This window comes from Bos grunniens, chromosome 20, assembly GCF_055505025.1.
Source record: "Bos grunniens cultivar Pamir isolate PY7600 chromosome 20, Bosgru_T2T1.0, whole genome shotgun sequence".
In the NCBI taxonomy this organism is placed as follows: Eukaryota; Metazoa; Chordata; class Mammalia; order Artiodactyla; family Bovidae; genus Bos; species Bos grunniens.
The window spans coordinates 4,211,688-4,226,376 of NC_141184.1; the positions used below are offsets into that span (position 1 = coordinate 4,211,688).

Sequence of the window (14,689 nt, forward strand, 5' to 3'; positions counted from 1 at the left end):
GACCATGTGGCTTGAATTGAAGCTTATTGCTATCAGTTACTGTCTCTGAATTGACAGTTTAATGTGGTTCACTGTGTATATTTTAAACAATTTAAAATAATCTTACTTAGAATTTAGTAGTGTTGTATACAATGCTACTGATTACACTTACCAATTAGAAGAAGGCAAAGTGTAGTTATAAAATGAATCAAAAAGTTGCCTGTCGTTTAATTTAAATCAGTGGTGATGAGTTTATTATTGGAAAAGCCACATCACTTGATAGACAGTCCCAGTATTCTTATGTTCTCCAGTGGATTGAGAGCCTGTGGTGTTTGCTTCTCAGATGGCTTTTGATGTACTTTTATTAGAAATAGAGTCATGTCAAAGAAATAAAAAGTGATATGTAAATAATTTTGGTATTTAAAAATACCAAAATAAATAGAACGTGTTTAAAAAGAGATTCTTATTTTCTTTTTTGTTTTTAGAAAAAAAAAGTTGAAACTCACCAGTAGATATATTTAATAATTCATCATAGATACTTCTCATAATAACGTTAATGCTTTGTCCATTTTTAGAGAGAATAGTACTTTGCATCACCAAGTGGAGCAGATGCTTCAGAAAATATCTCCTCTACAGAAATGTCAGGAAGAACTGGGATTTTTAAAAGCTGAATTAGAAGAGAAAAAGGTACCTAAAGTAATTTTCCTATAAAGGTTTATCTTTGGTAAAGTAAGATCTGCTTATTTCCTGTCACTGGGATAAGGGGACGTTGTGTATCTTACTTAACAAGGAGAGAGAGGTGCTAAGACTCTTAAGTGTGCTGCTATCCTTAGAGAACACTGAACTAGTTGACTGATGGCTCAGTCCTTAACAGTAGTTATTAGTGATTAATGTAATGCTGTATTAGTTGCTTTTGGAGAAGGCAATGGCCCCCACTCCGGTACTCTTGCCTGGAAAATCCCAGGGACGGAGGAGCCTGGTAGGCTGCAGTCCATGGGATCCCAAAGAGTTGAACACGACAGAGCGACTTCACTTTCACTTTTCACTTTCATGCATTGGAGAAGCAACCCACTCCAGTGTTCTTGCCTGGAGAATCCCAGGGACGGGGGAGCCTGGTGGGCTGCAGTCCATGGGGTCGCATAGAGTCGGACACGACTGAAGCGACTTAGCAGCAGCAGTATTAGTTGCTTATGCTTTTTGAGAGATTTAGTAGAACCACCTTTTAGCTGTGAATTTGTATGACTTTGTGTCCTGCATAGCTTGCTTTCTCTGTTTTTCTTTCTGCCATTGGGGTGGCTCAGACGGTAAACAGTCTGCCTGCAATGTGGGAGACCTGGGTTCTATCCCTGGTTTGGTAAGATCCCCTGGAGGAGGGCATGGCAGCCCATTCCAGTATTCTTGCCTGGAGAATCCCATGGACAGAGGAGCCTGGCAGGCTACAGTCCATGGAGTCACAAAGAATAGGACACAACTGAGCGACTAAGCACAGCACATAAGTGTAAAATAACATGCAAAAGTTCAAACTTTATTAAACTTAGGAAAAAAATTAGGTTCTCTGTTTCAAAACCCGGTTTCAATAAAACAGTTTTAAGTGCTGTAAACTTATTTTTTAATATAAAATTCATGTTACTCTTATTGGAGCTCTAGAAGAGAATTCATGGCTTTTCCACATTACAAACTCTGAAGCCGATAGGTAGGTGTTTAGTGTGAGACGAGTGGTAGCCACGCTGCTGCCTGTCTCCTTGACCTGGTAGCACTTGTGCCTCTTAGTCTGCAAGTCGTGCCGTAAGGTCATGCCGTGTGCCTCCTTGAGGTTTTTCTACTTTAACAGTGCTTGATTTTCCTGTTCGTTTAGAAAGTATTATGTATTTATCTACGTGGTGAAAGAAAACAATCGTGCTGAATTTTGTCTGCCCCTGATGACAAAGTAATGTCATCAATCATACCTGAGAGGAAACATTAATACTGGAGTCAGAGTTGAATAATAAACCCTCAACAGTCAATCCCTTAGTTTGGCTTTCAAAGAATTCCTCAGCTTCTGAATCCTCAGGCCCCTCATCTGTAAAAAAGGGGTCATGAAGACTGTCTCTCCGAGCTCTGGCCGTTGAAGAACCGTGTGCACAGGAGGACTATGTGACTAGGCTCAGTATGTTCCTTTCCCATCCCATGATGCCTGTAGCTGTGCCTGTGGTTGGTGTGAACATACCCCCTTGGTTACCAGGTAGGGTAATGATTGATATTTCTGCACGGTGGTAATAATTGTTGTGTAGTTGCTCAGTTGTATCTGACTCATTGCAACCCCATAGACTGTTGCCAGGTTCCTCTGTCCCTGGGATTTTACAGGCAAAAATACTAGAGTGTATTGTCATTTCCTACTCCAGGGGATCATCCTGACCTAGGGATTGAACCTGCATCTCCTGCATTGGCAGGTGGATTTTTTTACCACTGAGCCACCTGGGGAAGCCCAGTGGCAATAGTAACTTACATTTATTAAGCTCGAAAATTGCTCTAGGGTTGTTGAATTCTAATTGGTTGAGACAAAAATACTAGCTATTCAAATTTACGAAGATTTGGATTTACCTTAAAATTAGCATATTTTAAATTTTATAGCTCTGTTTGACTAGACTGTTAATCATGATACCTCTATTGAGAGTTTGGCTATATCTGTTAAAGTGTTCAATGAATTGTACTTTGGTTTCCTGCCTAAACATTTTATTCATTTGGTTAATTTCATACTATTAAATGATAGTGCTTTAGCTTACCAAAGTCAAAATCAGTTATCACTCATGGTCAGTGACTTTCACATTGGTGAATGTCAATCAATATGTACATTTCAATATATAAAATTTCTTTTCCAGAGTTCTCTAAAGTTGTATCAGGACACTCATCAGGAATATGCTCGTGTGAAAGAAGAATGCTTAAAAACTGATGCTCAGTACGTATTTAAAAATTACTGTGAAAATAAGGCGTCCAAACTGGAAACTGTGTAGTGCTTATATGAGTAGTGTTGTCTTCTCTCTGTCTTTGGGTTTATTCGCCATAATTAATGGGGTGATCTTGAACTAGTCTCGCAACCTTGATTTCCGCATGTCTGGAAATTCTGTGTTAAAGGATTAATAGGATAAAATACCCTGTCGTATGTTGCGGGCTTACACAAAGAAGGAACTCCATAAAAGTTTTATGTCTATATGCGTGTGTGTCTGTGCTACGTTTTCATGGAGAAAACAATTGTCATCTCCTTTTTTTTTAACCAGTCCTTTAACATGTATTATGTGGAATGGGTCTCTTTGTCCCATTAAGGCAAAGGGCTCTTCCAAAATGTCAGTTAACTGTTTTAAAGTCTAATACTACGTTCACATCATTTACAAAGCTTGTGAACTACACGTACAGTTATTTCACAGTAACTCAGGACACTTTCTCAGAGGGTTTCCTACCTTCTCTGACTCAGGAATCTTTCCTAAAACTGAAAAATTGTAGTTTTCTAGCCACTGTCTCCTATAAAATGGTGGTGTGACTGTTTCCATCAGACATGCTTCTTAAAGTAACCTCACCTGATCAGTACATCACCTGGACACATGAGCGTGACTTAGATGAACCACGCTCACCTAAGTTTGAGGCGTGGCATGCCTGATAAACAGAATTTTAAATCCATTTTCCAAACACTGCGTGAAAATAGCGTACCGTTGTTTCTGTGGTTTGCTCTGCCTTCTGAACAGTTGGTGGTGGTAGTGGTGGGTGTGTGATGCTTGTTGTGGCTAACGTTTTGTTACATAAATCTCAGTACTTTAAAAAAACATGTATCACAGATTGTGAGGTTGTAATACGTTTTTTCTGTTAATACTTCCCTAACCATGTTAATATGTACAATTGTGTTATCAGGAAGAAGAAGCTAGAAGCCAAAGTGAAGAAGCTGGAAGGTAATTGGCACCCTGTTACCCCGCTGGTGGGAGCCATCACCCTTGTGCGAGCGATTGGTGTCTGTGCAGGGCTGCAGTTCTCAGTCAGCCGGTCCCGTCCTGGTTGTGACGGCGTATCCCTGGGAGAGCACATTTAGGGTACCCTTAGGCAGAAGGGTGAGCACCACGCTCCTCTCAGTTCCTGAACAGACGTGCAGGTCCTTGTCGTGTTCACTCAGAACACAGCTCACAAGTTCCATGTAAGAAGCAGCAGTCATTCAAAGGAGTTAATTTTGAAAGCTGAATCTCATGGGGCCTTCTCATTTTTTCGTGATGAAATCAGTGGTTAGTAGGAAAAGATACTCCTTTTAATACTCAGAAACTCAAGAGTATTTGGATGTTCATGACTCCCGTGATGGAGAGATCTCTGTGAGGTTCCCTGCACCGGGGCTTTCCGCTTTGTCCCTGACAGTCCACCCACCCACCCCCGTCCCGCCCCACCACCACATGGTCAGGGCCGTGTGTCTGCACTGAGCAGGTGGGGTGCGGACGCCACACAGGGGGGTCTGCTCTGTCCTCCTGTGGCAACCAAGAGCCCTTTCAGGAGTCGAGTTTGAGATCTTCCCTTCTGTTTTTCCCCATTCACTCAGTGGCTGTGATGTGGAGACAGCATCAAGTAGAGACGAGGGGGCCCTGCAGACCCTCCCTGGCCCTGGTCCCCTGCGCGCTCAGCCCGGTGTGGGCCGGGCTGCCCTCTTACTGTGGGCCTTCCTGAGCCTGCACTGCCCTGTTTCCACACCACTAGTGCTCTGCTTCAGAGAACGGTTTACTTTTTTTAGTTAATTTTTTATAAGTATAGTTGATGTATAGCATTGTGTTAATCTCTGCCATACAGCATAGTGACTCACGTAATATAAACATTCTTTTTAAAATAAGCATCCTTTTTTATCTTTTCCATTACGGCTCACACAGCAGATTGAGTTTAGTCCCTGTGCTGTGTGGTAGGACCTTGCTGGTGTCCGTTCTGTGTATACTGGTTGGCATCTGCTAACCCCACACTCACACCGCCTCTCTCTCCGTCCCCTTTGGCAACCAGGAGTCCGTCAGAGAACAGCTTAGTTTCGAGTGTGAATTGAGAATTTGAATAGACGTTGCTGAATATGTTTCCAATTATTAACTTGCCTAAATTGAGCCCAGTTTTTCAGATTTAAGCTCTAAGTATTTTGGTAACAACTTTTCCCCTGATTTGGTTGTTGCAAAAGCATTGTGGCAGTAAGTACAACATCACTGTGTTCCTTCCCAGATGACCTCTCGCTAGTGTGTGGGGATAACTGTCTATTTAAAGACATGTTTTAAAGGGATCCAAAGTGCCTATGAGAGTGTATGAAGCTATTACAACAAACTTCCTTTGAATCAAAAATATATTTTTCATGTGACAAAAACATGTTTCTAGTAAGTGATGAAAGGTTGTTGTTGAATCGTGAAGACACTGGGATTCTTGGCCCCCGGAGGAGAAGAATTCAATCCAGGGCCAGTGATGAGGCTTGATCGCTCAGAGCTTTTGTGTAATAAAGTTTTATTAAAATATAAAGGAGATAGAAAAGGCTTCTGACATGGGCATCAGAAGGGGGCAGAAAGAGTACCCGCTTGCTAGTGTTAGCAATGAAGTTATATACTCTGCAATGAATCCAAAGAATGTCTGGAGGTTATAAAGACCTCACCAGACCTACTCCCATAATTTACATTTTAAGATAACAGAATTAGCCAAAAGGTTTAATCCAGAGACTGTCCTCAGGCAGGATACATTATTGTTATATAATCCTAAGAAATGTAGAGAAGGAAAAAAAGGTTTGTCCTTTCTTCCTCCTTGAGAATTCCAGACCCCTCTCTCCTTGGGGACCCCTAGACTCCTTATCAACCTGCCTAGGAAATGACTCTCTCAGTGATAGGACATAGAAATCAGGTGAAGAAATAGACAAGTTTGTTAGAGGAATCAGGAGGGGACTGTCTCTATGGTGTTTATAGGATTTTACTTCTCATAGCAATTGTCTGTGAACATACTTGGATGCAATCAGTACTGGTCAGGTTCTTCATAGTGTAGTTGAACCCTTCAGTGCTTCAGAGCCAAAAACTTGAGTGAAGAGTTTGCTCTTGGTCCACAGGGGAGCTACACAAACGTGTTAGAAGTGCCTCTGTGATAAAGTTACGGGACTTGGGGTGAGGTGACTTGAGGCAGGGTAACTCCGAGCAGGCAGGCACAGCAGAGTAGTGAACACCAGGAAGGCTGTCCCTCCCCTGGACGAGGAGCAGGGTCTGAACCTCTGCCGAGCAAATCATACGCCCGAGTCTGGCTCCAGAGTGCTGCTGGTTGTTGAAGAGTGTGCACATCAAGCCTCTCCTCTGCAGGTCTTGCGTGTGGGCCTTTTGCCTGACTGAAGGGATTGGGTTGGCTTGTTTGGGATTGGAAAGGTTTCTTAAGGCCTATGACAGTTCTTCATTTCTGTAGATAATAGTTCAATCAAAAGTGTTTCTGCCTTTATTCCTGATTCTGACAGAATACTTTAATGACAACTTTACAAAATCTGTTTCAAATTTGAAAAAAAATGAGAAAAGCTCTCAGTAGGTTTTTTGAGTATTTTATCAATGGTACTTATAAATTTGGTAAATAATTTTTTTCTTTTACTTCACTGTACTCTTTAAATAAAGAGGCTGCTGTCAAGCAAACTCAGGACTTCAAGCAATTAAGGAATGAAAAGAAAATACTTGAAAAGGAATTTAAGAAGACACAGGTAATAGATCACAGCAGTGCCGCCTGTGTTCGGGTCTTCTCTCCAGGCCTGCTCGTGTCCTCTCTCAGCACAGGGGGTCCCCATCATGCAGAGTCAGAGGCCCCACAGATGCAAGGGCAGTAAGGGGTGCCCCGGGCTGCCCCCGTGCATCCCGTCCAAAACAGCTGCCCTCCCATCCACTGCATACACTGCTTCTGTTTTGTTTTCACAGGAAAGACTTGATGAATTTTCTAAACAGAAAAATGAAAGGGGTGAGTATTCAGTTAATGCTTACTTAAAAATGCTGTTTCAACACACATTATTCTAACTCTTTTCCCCCACATTTTAGAACTGAGACATATTGGAACACAAATTTCAAGTGATTCTTATGGAAGCATCGATAAAAGTGAGTATATTACAAATTTGGTTTTAATCTCTGTGCATTTCTTTCAGTGGTTTGGGAGGTTGATTGTTACTGTCACCTATAATGATGGGGATTCTAGGGCTCATAGATGATTTTTGTTAGAAGAGACCCCTCCTGTTTCCTGTCATGATTAGATCTGTAACCTTGCTGTCGGATAAAACAGTCCAGTGAATGAAAGAGCCAAAAAGCTGGGAGAGGTATAACTTCCACACTTGGCAACAGTTTATCCAGTTAACGCTCGATTTCTTAGGTGCCAGGTATATGGAAGTGGCTAAAGGCAGGCAGGGAGACCATGGAGTCCGAGACCCCCAGGGTGTTTTGGCAGACAGAAGACCTGGGGAAGGCCGGGCGTCCCACGGAGGGTGCGGCTGTCCTCTGGGAGAAGGGTTGCCCCACGCCCTACTCGTTGCCTGCTGTGCCCACCACCACGTGGGTGGAGGCACGATGCGAGAAGTGGAGACCTGGGGCTCACATCACCACTTCCACCTTTCGTGGGACCTTTGGCCGTGTACTTCCCGTCTGTGTGTTTTCATTCTCAGTTTTGAAAAAGGTATGAATTTCTGCTGTGCTAGCTCATACTTTTTTGATAGAGATAAGTTCAAAATGATTAATAAGTAAGTAATGGTATTTTCATGTCATCCATCCATGTTTTTTCCAAATGGAAATTATTAAAAACACGTTTTGTGCAGGTATGTAGTGTGTCTTCAGAAGTCTCCTCTACCTTTTTTCCTTCCTTTATTTTTTTTAGTCTGCAGTTCAAGGCTTCAGCTTAGACTAACAGTTGGCGCATTTCAGCCGCCTGGGCCCCGATTCCCCGTTTGTCATCATCATTGATACATGGTTCCATGTGTCTGTGGCTCTTCCTGCTCCGAGGTGTGGAGACTCTTGCGTACTGGTGCTGCTGAGAGAAAGCGAAGGCTGGGCAGTGCTTGGCTTTGCCAGCTGACAGCCAGCTCTTGGGTTTGGTCGTCTCAGTTTTAGGAGTCAGCCGTTATCAGGCCTCCTGTTTAAAACAGAACCCTCACCCCCTTCCACAGTTGCTCACTAGCCTCACGTTCTGATTTTTCGTCAAAGAACTACTTGATAGTTTTACTAGAACTAGTAAAATCTTTTTTTTAACATATCTTCTCTGTAAGGGAAAGGATCTTGTTTATTTTAATTTTTCCAAATGAAGTCTTTAGGAATCTGCTGATTATTTAGCTTGGAGCTTGATGGGTTTAATTCCCAATGCTTAAGTATATCTTTTAACAGTTTCCTCTGTTAATACTGGACTTCTGAAGGACATTATGAGTTAGAAAGAGCATTGGGCCGGCTTCACTTTTGAAAAGACTGCCTGAGTCCTGTGTTGGCCTGTCTTTCTTTCATGTTCCTTATCTAAAGATGGCAGAAGATTAAAAAAAAAAAAAAGAATAGCTAAAAAGTGCTAACAATTATTGAGGAAGATATAAAGCAGATGGTGGCAATTGGTGATGAAATCCCCAGTCACAGAGAAAATCGCAGCCCTCCAAAAGCAGGCTTTGACTGCAGGAGCCTGGCATCCCCAGACTGGGGGTGGTGTGGGGGCGAGGAGGAACAGTGTGACTGATGGGGTGGGAGGGCTGCTGCTGTCTGGCTGCACGTTGTCACAGGCTGTGACCCAGACTGGCTGCAGGCCACGGCCCAAGTTTAGTCTTCTGATGAGTTAGGACACGGGAGAACCCAGGGTGGCTGTGGGTGTCAGAAAATTGGGTTAATGGTGCCGCTTTGAAGGATAGCTCCCCCTGTTTCCAGAGAGAGAGGTATGTGTGCACCTTGTGGCTCCTCACTGTTCTTGCTCGCTTGCCCTCCTGATGAAGGCATGTCCTGCAGGTTCATGGCACAAGGACCTGCGTTTATTGCCAGAGGAAGAGCACTGTAGATGGAGGCTGAGGAGATGTGCTCTGGCTGTGCGCGGTGCTCCTGTCCTGGGGAAGGGCAGGGACAGGAGAGAAAACCACCAGGAGCGAGCAGGCCCCGAGGGAACAGTGGTCAGTCGTGAGCAGGGAGAAATGTCTCCAGCCCAAGTCGTGTCCTTAGAGAGCATCTGAGGGCATAGCCATGGGCCACTGCTGTGACGTCTGAGTCAGTTCTCTGATACTAAAAACATGATTGTAGAGGTGAACCCCCTGGAAAGGCTGGATTGCTGAGTGGGCAAGTAGAAGATTGCTTTGATGAGCCAAGGGATTTAATTGTGGATATCTCTCAATATGTGGTATAAAAAGATAAGGAAATAAAAGGTGTTAGGGAAAATCTGAGATGTTGGAGTATAGAGCCAGGTGCTGTGATGGTCACCTAGGACTTCCCAGAGCAGAGAACAGAGCTACTGTTTGCAGAGAGAGTGTGATCAAGAAACGATAGAAAATTTCCCAGATCAAGACCCTGATGTGATAGTTACATTAGAAAAGCCTGTCAACTGTAGAGCATGATTTTTATGTACAGTCTCCATCCCTGACTTGTTCAAAGGAAATAAATTTAAAAACAAATGACACAGAAAGATTGAATAGAGGGGGATGGATATAGAAATTGCAGTTCAAGCAAATTCTAACTTGAAAGCAGTCATATAACACAAAGGGCTTCCCTTGTATTTCAGTTGGTAAAGAATCTGCCTGCAATGCAGGGGTCCTGGGTTCGATCCCTGGGTTGGGAAGATCCCCTGGAGGAGGAAATGGCAACCCACTCCAGTATTCTTGCCTGGAGAATCCCATGGACACAGGAGCCTGGTACTATGGGGTCACAAGAGTTGGACACGACTTAGCAATTAAACCAACTGTATAATGCAAAAGAATAATTCACGCCTAGGAATGAATTTGCCTGGATTAAAAGGAACTGTTTAGAATGGTCAGCAGTACAGTTCATCAAGAAGATCCTGCTCTTGTGACCTTCAGGCATAAAAGTGCACTAGGTGAAGTGCCTGGGCATTCTAGGGGAAAGAGCCACATCTGACTTCACGAAAGACTTCAGTGTGTTTGTTAGAAACAGAGAGTAAAAGCAAACAAATGGGAGATGGAATGGGAATAATGACTGCAGGATGGGTGATTTACATTGACTCTCAAAGCCCGGGGAATTCTGTGAACTACTTGTCAAACATGCCTAAAAGCTGACTACTAAATAAAAAGCTGCAATCTGAGATTAGGTTATAGATATTTCAAAAGATATTAATAAAAACCTCTCCTACCTCCTTCCTGAAAAACTGGTAACCGAACACACATAATAAACTGCTCTTGGATAACAGAAAAGATAAAAGCTGAAATACTAAGCAGTTTTGGAAATTAACAAAAATAAGGCAGCATTTTGGAGAAGGCAATGGCACTCCACTCCAGTACTCTTGCCTGGAAAATCCCATGGACGGAGGAGCCTGGTGGGCTGCAGTCCATGGGGTCTCGAAGAGTGGGACACGACTGAACGACTTCACTTTCACTTCTCATTTTCATGCACTAGAGAAGGAAATGGCAACCCACTCCAGTATTCTTGCCTGGAGAATCCCAGGGACGGGGGAGCCTGGTGGGCTGCCGTTTATGGGGTCGCACAGAGTCAGACACAACTGAAGTGACTTAGCAGCAGTGGCAAGGCAGCATTTATTAAAATCTTTGAGATATTGCCAGTATTCAGTGAGTGATCCATGGTTGTAAGCGATGTTGTGAGGATATGTGAGGATAGACACAGGGCAGCCTCGGAGGAAGGGTCCCGGAGACACACCCTGTGTGCCAAGTGGCTTCGGTCACATACAACTCCTTGTGACCCCATGGACTGTAGCTCGCCAGGCTCCTCTGTCTGTGGAATTCTCCAGGCAGGAATACTGGAGTGGGTTGGCTTGCCCTTTTTCAGGGGATCTTCCTAAGACAGGGATCGAACCCAGAGTCTCTTTAGGTCTCCTACATTCACAGGTAAATTCTTTACCGCTAGCAGTACCTGGTAAGCCATGCTAGGACGCAGGAATTACCGTAAATGAAGCAAGAATTCCAGAAAATGAATGACTTAAGAAGGTAGCAAAATACAACAGAAACCCAAGGAAAATAGGAGGAAGGAACTGATGAAGAAGGAAACATAAATGAATGAAATAGGAAACAGAGCAGTTAACTTAGGGCCGTTGAAATGAACAGCTGGGTCTCTGCAGTGCTGGTGAAGCTGACCAAGAAAGGAAGGCAGAAAAGCTTCATAGCACCAGGACTGAGGAAGCTGTCAAACTACATCTTGAGAATTTCTGAATTCACAAATTTCAGATTTTATCATGTTTGTAAAATGGACTGTTTTGTAGGAAAACACACTCAGATTGACATAGAGCAGTTGTTGGAATATCCTGAACAGAGAAATAACTCGTAAGAAAGTTAAAAATTAAAGATAATACTATGGAAGCTCTGGATGGCTTGCAGGTGAGCAGATCTTCAGTGAAAACCTGATGTCTTTATTATTGTTTTTGCTTTAGGACTGCTCCTGTCTTGTTCTTCTGACTAGCAGAACCGTGTGCCAAAACTAACTGTGTGCGTGAAAATGCGCACACTTGTCTTCAGCACTCAGAACTGTCACTTAGCAGTGAAGCTGTGAAAATACTAAAACTGTAAGAACTCACATCTGTTAGTAATATAGAATACGGACAAAGTATGACTGAGGATTTATCTCAGGACTACCACAACAGCTGGTTAAGAGGGACATGATAGGGTCATCTCAATTCAGCATCCATTCCTCATTAAAAAAAAAGACGAGATAATAATAGGAAAAAGCACTTCGCACTTGAGAAATGTGAAGCACTGAGAGCCTAGTCGTTGCATCAGAGACGAGGCGAGCCTGCTCCTCCACCCTTCTGTGTCTGCTGGGGACCTGAGCCATGCGCCCGAGTGGACTCACAGCGCAGGAGCTGTCAGATTGCTGTCATTGGAAATGAGGGCACTGACGAGGTGGAGAAAGGAAGATAGCAGTGTTGGAGCTCGGGCGAGCGCTGGTGCTTACAGTGAGGACGCACGGTGGGTCTTCACTAGTCTGTCAGAACAGATGGCATAAGAACAGTCCGTTCTCAGGTGGCCGCAGATCGGTTTGACGCCCAGGGAAGTACCTGAAGGCAGCATGCCTGCCTCTGTGAAGACAGCTTTAAAACCACTGAACATGCACACAAATGCTGTGTTCCTGGATGTAAACAGTGAAGGCATAGAGATGGGAATTTTACCCCCATGTATGTATAAATATATATTCTTAAGACTGGATGGGGAAGGTTTATCAGAAGCAATAGACCCGTAATAACAATTTAATCCTGAGCCAGGGTCATGCTAGCACAGATACTGAAATATAGTTACAAGGTTGTTGTGATTAAGGATGCGTGCCATTCATGTGGACACTGACAAGTCAGTGGAGTAGGCAAGTCTAGAAACGCTGTCCTCGGAGACGCCTGGCGTTTGATAAAGGAGGCGTCTGTCACAGGGTCAGGGGAAGGCGTGTGGTTCAGCCGAAAGGTTTTCACGACCAAGTCCCGAAAGTGCCAGGATGTAGGCTGTTTTCTGCTTGCTGGTATCGGATAGTTCTCGTGTCAGACTGGAAGTAATGAAGGCGCTTAGCTGGAATAGGCATAGCTCTGGTTAATAGCCTCTGTAAGAACAGAGAAGGAACTTTCTTGTGTATTTTTTTTCAGGTTCCTTGTTTGCTGCTTTGGGTATTTGTAATAAGCAGAGATCCTGGTCAGGTCATTTAAGCAAAGGGTGTCATGGTATTTGGAAGCAGGCTTTGGGTGCGTTAACTACAGTGTAGATAAACTACTTGATTATAGAACTTTGCAACTTGAATATGGATGCACCTCACCAGCGACTGGCTAATGTGGGTCAGGAGAGGCTGGAAATGCCCACATTTCCCAAGTTCTGTACATTTGCCCCGTTTGTCCTGGTCCTTTTTCTGTGGAATTAATTTATTCATTATGGAATTCTACTATAGATGTAGTTTGCCATTAAATAGGGCTGTCCTGTTCCAAAATTTGTGATTCCTTGGAGATATTTTAGTTTAGAAGATTGATCTTTTTAACTTCTCTAGAACTGGATTAAAGATTTCAGTGTTTTCAAGACATGATTCTGTTTAATAACCTCAAGTGAGCTACAACAGAATTTTGAGGTGACTTGAAATTACCAGGTACTTAATAATTATTTTCAGTTAAATATTAAGTAATGTGGCTTGTCTTTTTATATGTATTTGACACAAACTATTCATATTTATATTTTGATGAATGTTTTTTGCTTGGAACATTTTGAGGAATTTGTATTTTTAATGTTAAATTTACTTTAAAACCACAGTGTGATATTCTTAATGTTATATGACTTTCATTTAGTTACAATTGTCCTTTGCCTTTCAACTTGAACCAGTGATTCTTAACCACTTTAGAAATTCAGACCCATTTGAAAAAAATTTTCAAAAATTACAAAGCTCTCACTTTGCTTATATAGACGTAGATGCTTCCTTCTGTGTGTCTGCTCACGTGGGTGACTCTCTCTCCCTCTCCATATGTCTATACCCGCACGTTGATCTCCTCTCATTTCCCCTTAAGGCCATAAAAGAATTTCCCAAGACCCACGAAGCCCCTAAGTTAACTACCGCCTGGTCACCTCTGGTGGCATTTCTGATGACCTCATGGAACTGAGCTGATACTGTTTCTTCTGTGTAGAATCTGTGGAGCGGTGATCTATACCGGTCCCTCTAGCTGGGCTTCCTCCCTGCGCTCCCCAGTCACGTCACTGTCTGTGGAAAATGCAGAGACCAGAGATTTGTTTGTCATGTGCGTGCATAATGGAGGTGAAGACCTTTCCCAACAAGCACGCTGGGTTTTCTGAGTCCTGCCCTGTGTGCTCCGCACCCTCCAAGCAAAACCCAGGCTTGTGTTCAGCCTTCAGTCAACATGCTTTCACATTAGTAGCCAGCTGAATTGTGTTCAGTGATGGAAGGAGGGGAAGGGGGTTTAAGTTACCTAGTTTTCTAATTCCCTGATAAATCCCGATTTCCCAGGAGTGTGTTTTGGCCTTGGGCTGAATGAGCCAAATGACATGACTAACACTTGCCTCTCTTCCACAGGGAAGGTAAAACTGCTTCTGAAGGAGCTCTGGCTGTGCATCAACACCACACACAGACTCCCGGGTGAGGCTGGCAGATACATCCCAGGTGAGGGGGAAGCTTCCAGAGCTTCATTTCATACAGCAGCAGCGGTGTTTACTGTGGACGTTGTACGTCTTTAGTTTTTAATTTCTCGAATCTCTCATTGAAAGAGTGAAATAAACTGAGATGGGCGCTTGCCATTGCCATCATCCAAAACCCTGTTCCTTCCAGCATGATTTCTAGTCTCGTTGAATGCGTCTGGTTTTGAATTTTGTAATAGCTGCTTCATCAGGGAACATCCACTGGGAAACCAGAAGGACTCGTAGAGGGAGTGTGTGTGGCTGGTGCAGGTGGAGACGGGGTTTCACCGTTTCCCTGCCCATGTCACCTTCCCTGGATTCCTTTAATTCTGGTGGCTCAGATGGTAAGGAATCTGTCTGCAATGTGGGAGACCTGGGTTCGATCCCTGGGTCAGGAACATCCCCAGGAGAAGGGATTGGCTATGCACTCCAGAATTCTTGCCTGGAGAATTCCATGGACAGAGG

The 14,689-nt window shown here is 43.5% G+C and overlaps 1 protein-coding gene across 4 annotated transcripts in view; it reads left to right on the top strand.

Moving 5' to 3' along the window:
• Positions 1-14,689, top strand: part of ICE1 (interactor of little elongation complex ELL subunit 1) — a 66,004-nt gene that overhangs the window by 20,580 nt on the left and 30,735 nt on the right. For all 4 annotated transcript variants that reach the window (XM_086362471.1, XM_086362469.1, XM_086362468.1 and 1 more), the window contains exons 5-11: positions 555-666; positions 2,838-2,914; positions 3,859-3,896; positions 6,582-6,664; positions 6,876-6,915; positions 6,993-7,049; positions 14,124-14,210. In XM_086362471.1, the coding sequence (XP_086218597.1) occupies positions 555-666; positions 2,838-2,914; positions 3,859-3,896; positions 6,582-6,664; positions 6,876-6,915; positions 6,993-7,049; positions 14,124-14,210 (494 nt within the window). The remainder of the gene's footprint in view (positions 1-554; positions 667-2,837; positions 2,915-3,858; positions 3,897-6,581; positions 6,665-6,875; positions 6,916-6,992; positions 7,050-14,123; positions 14,211-14,689) is intronic.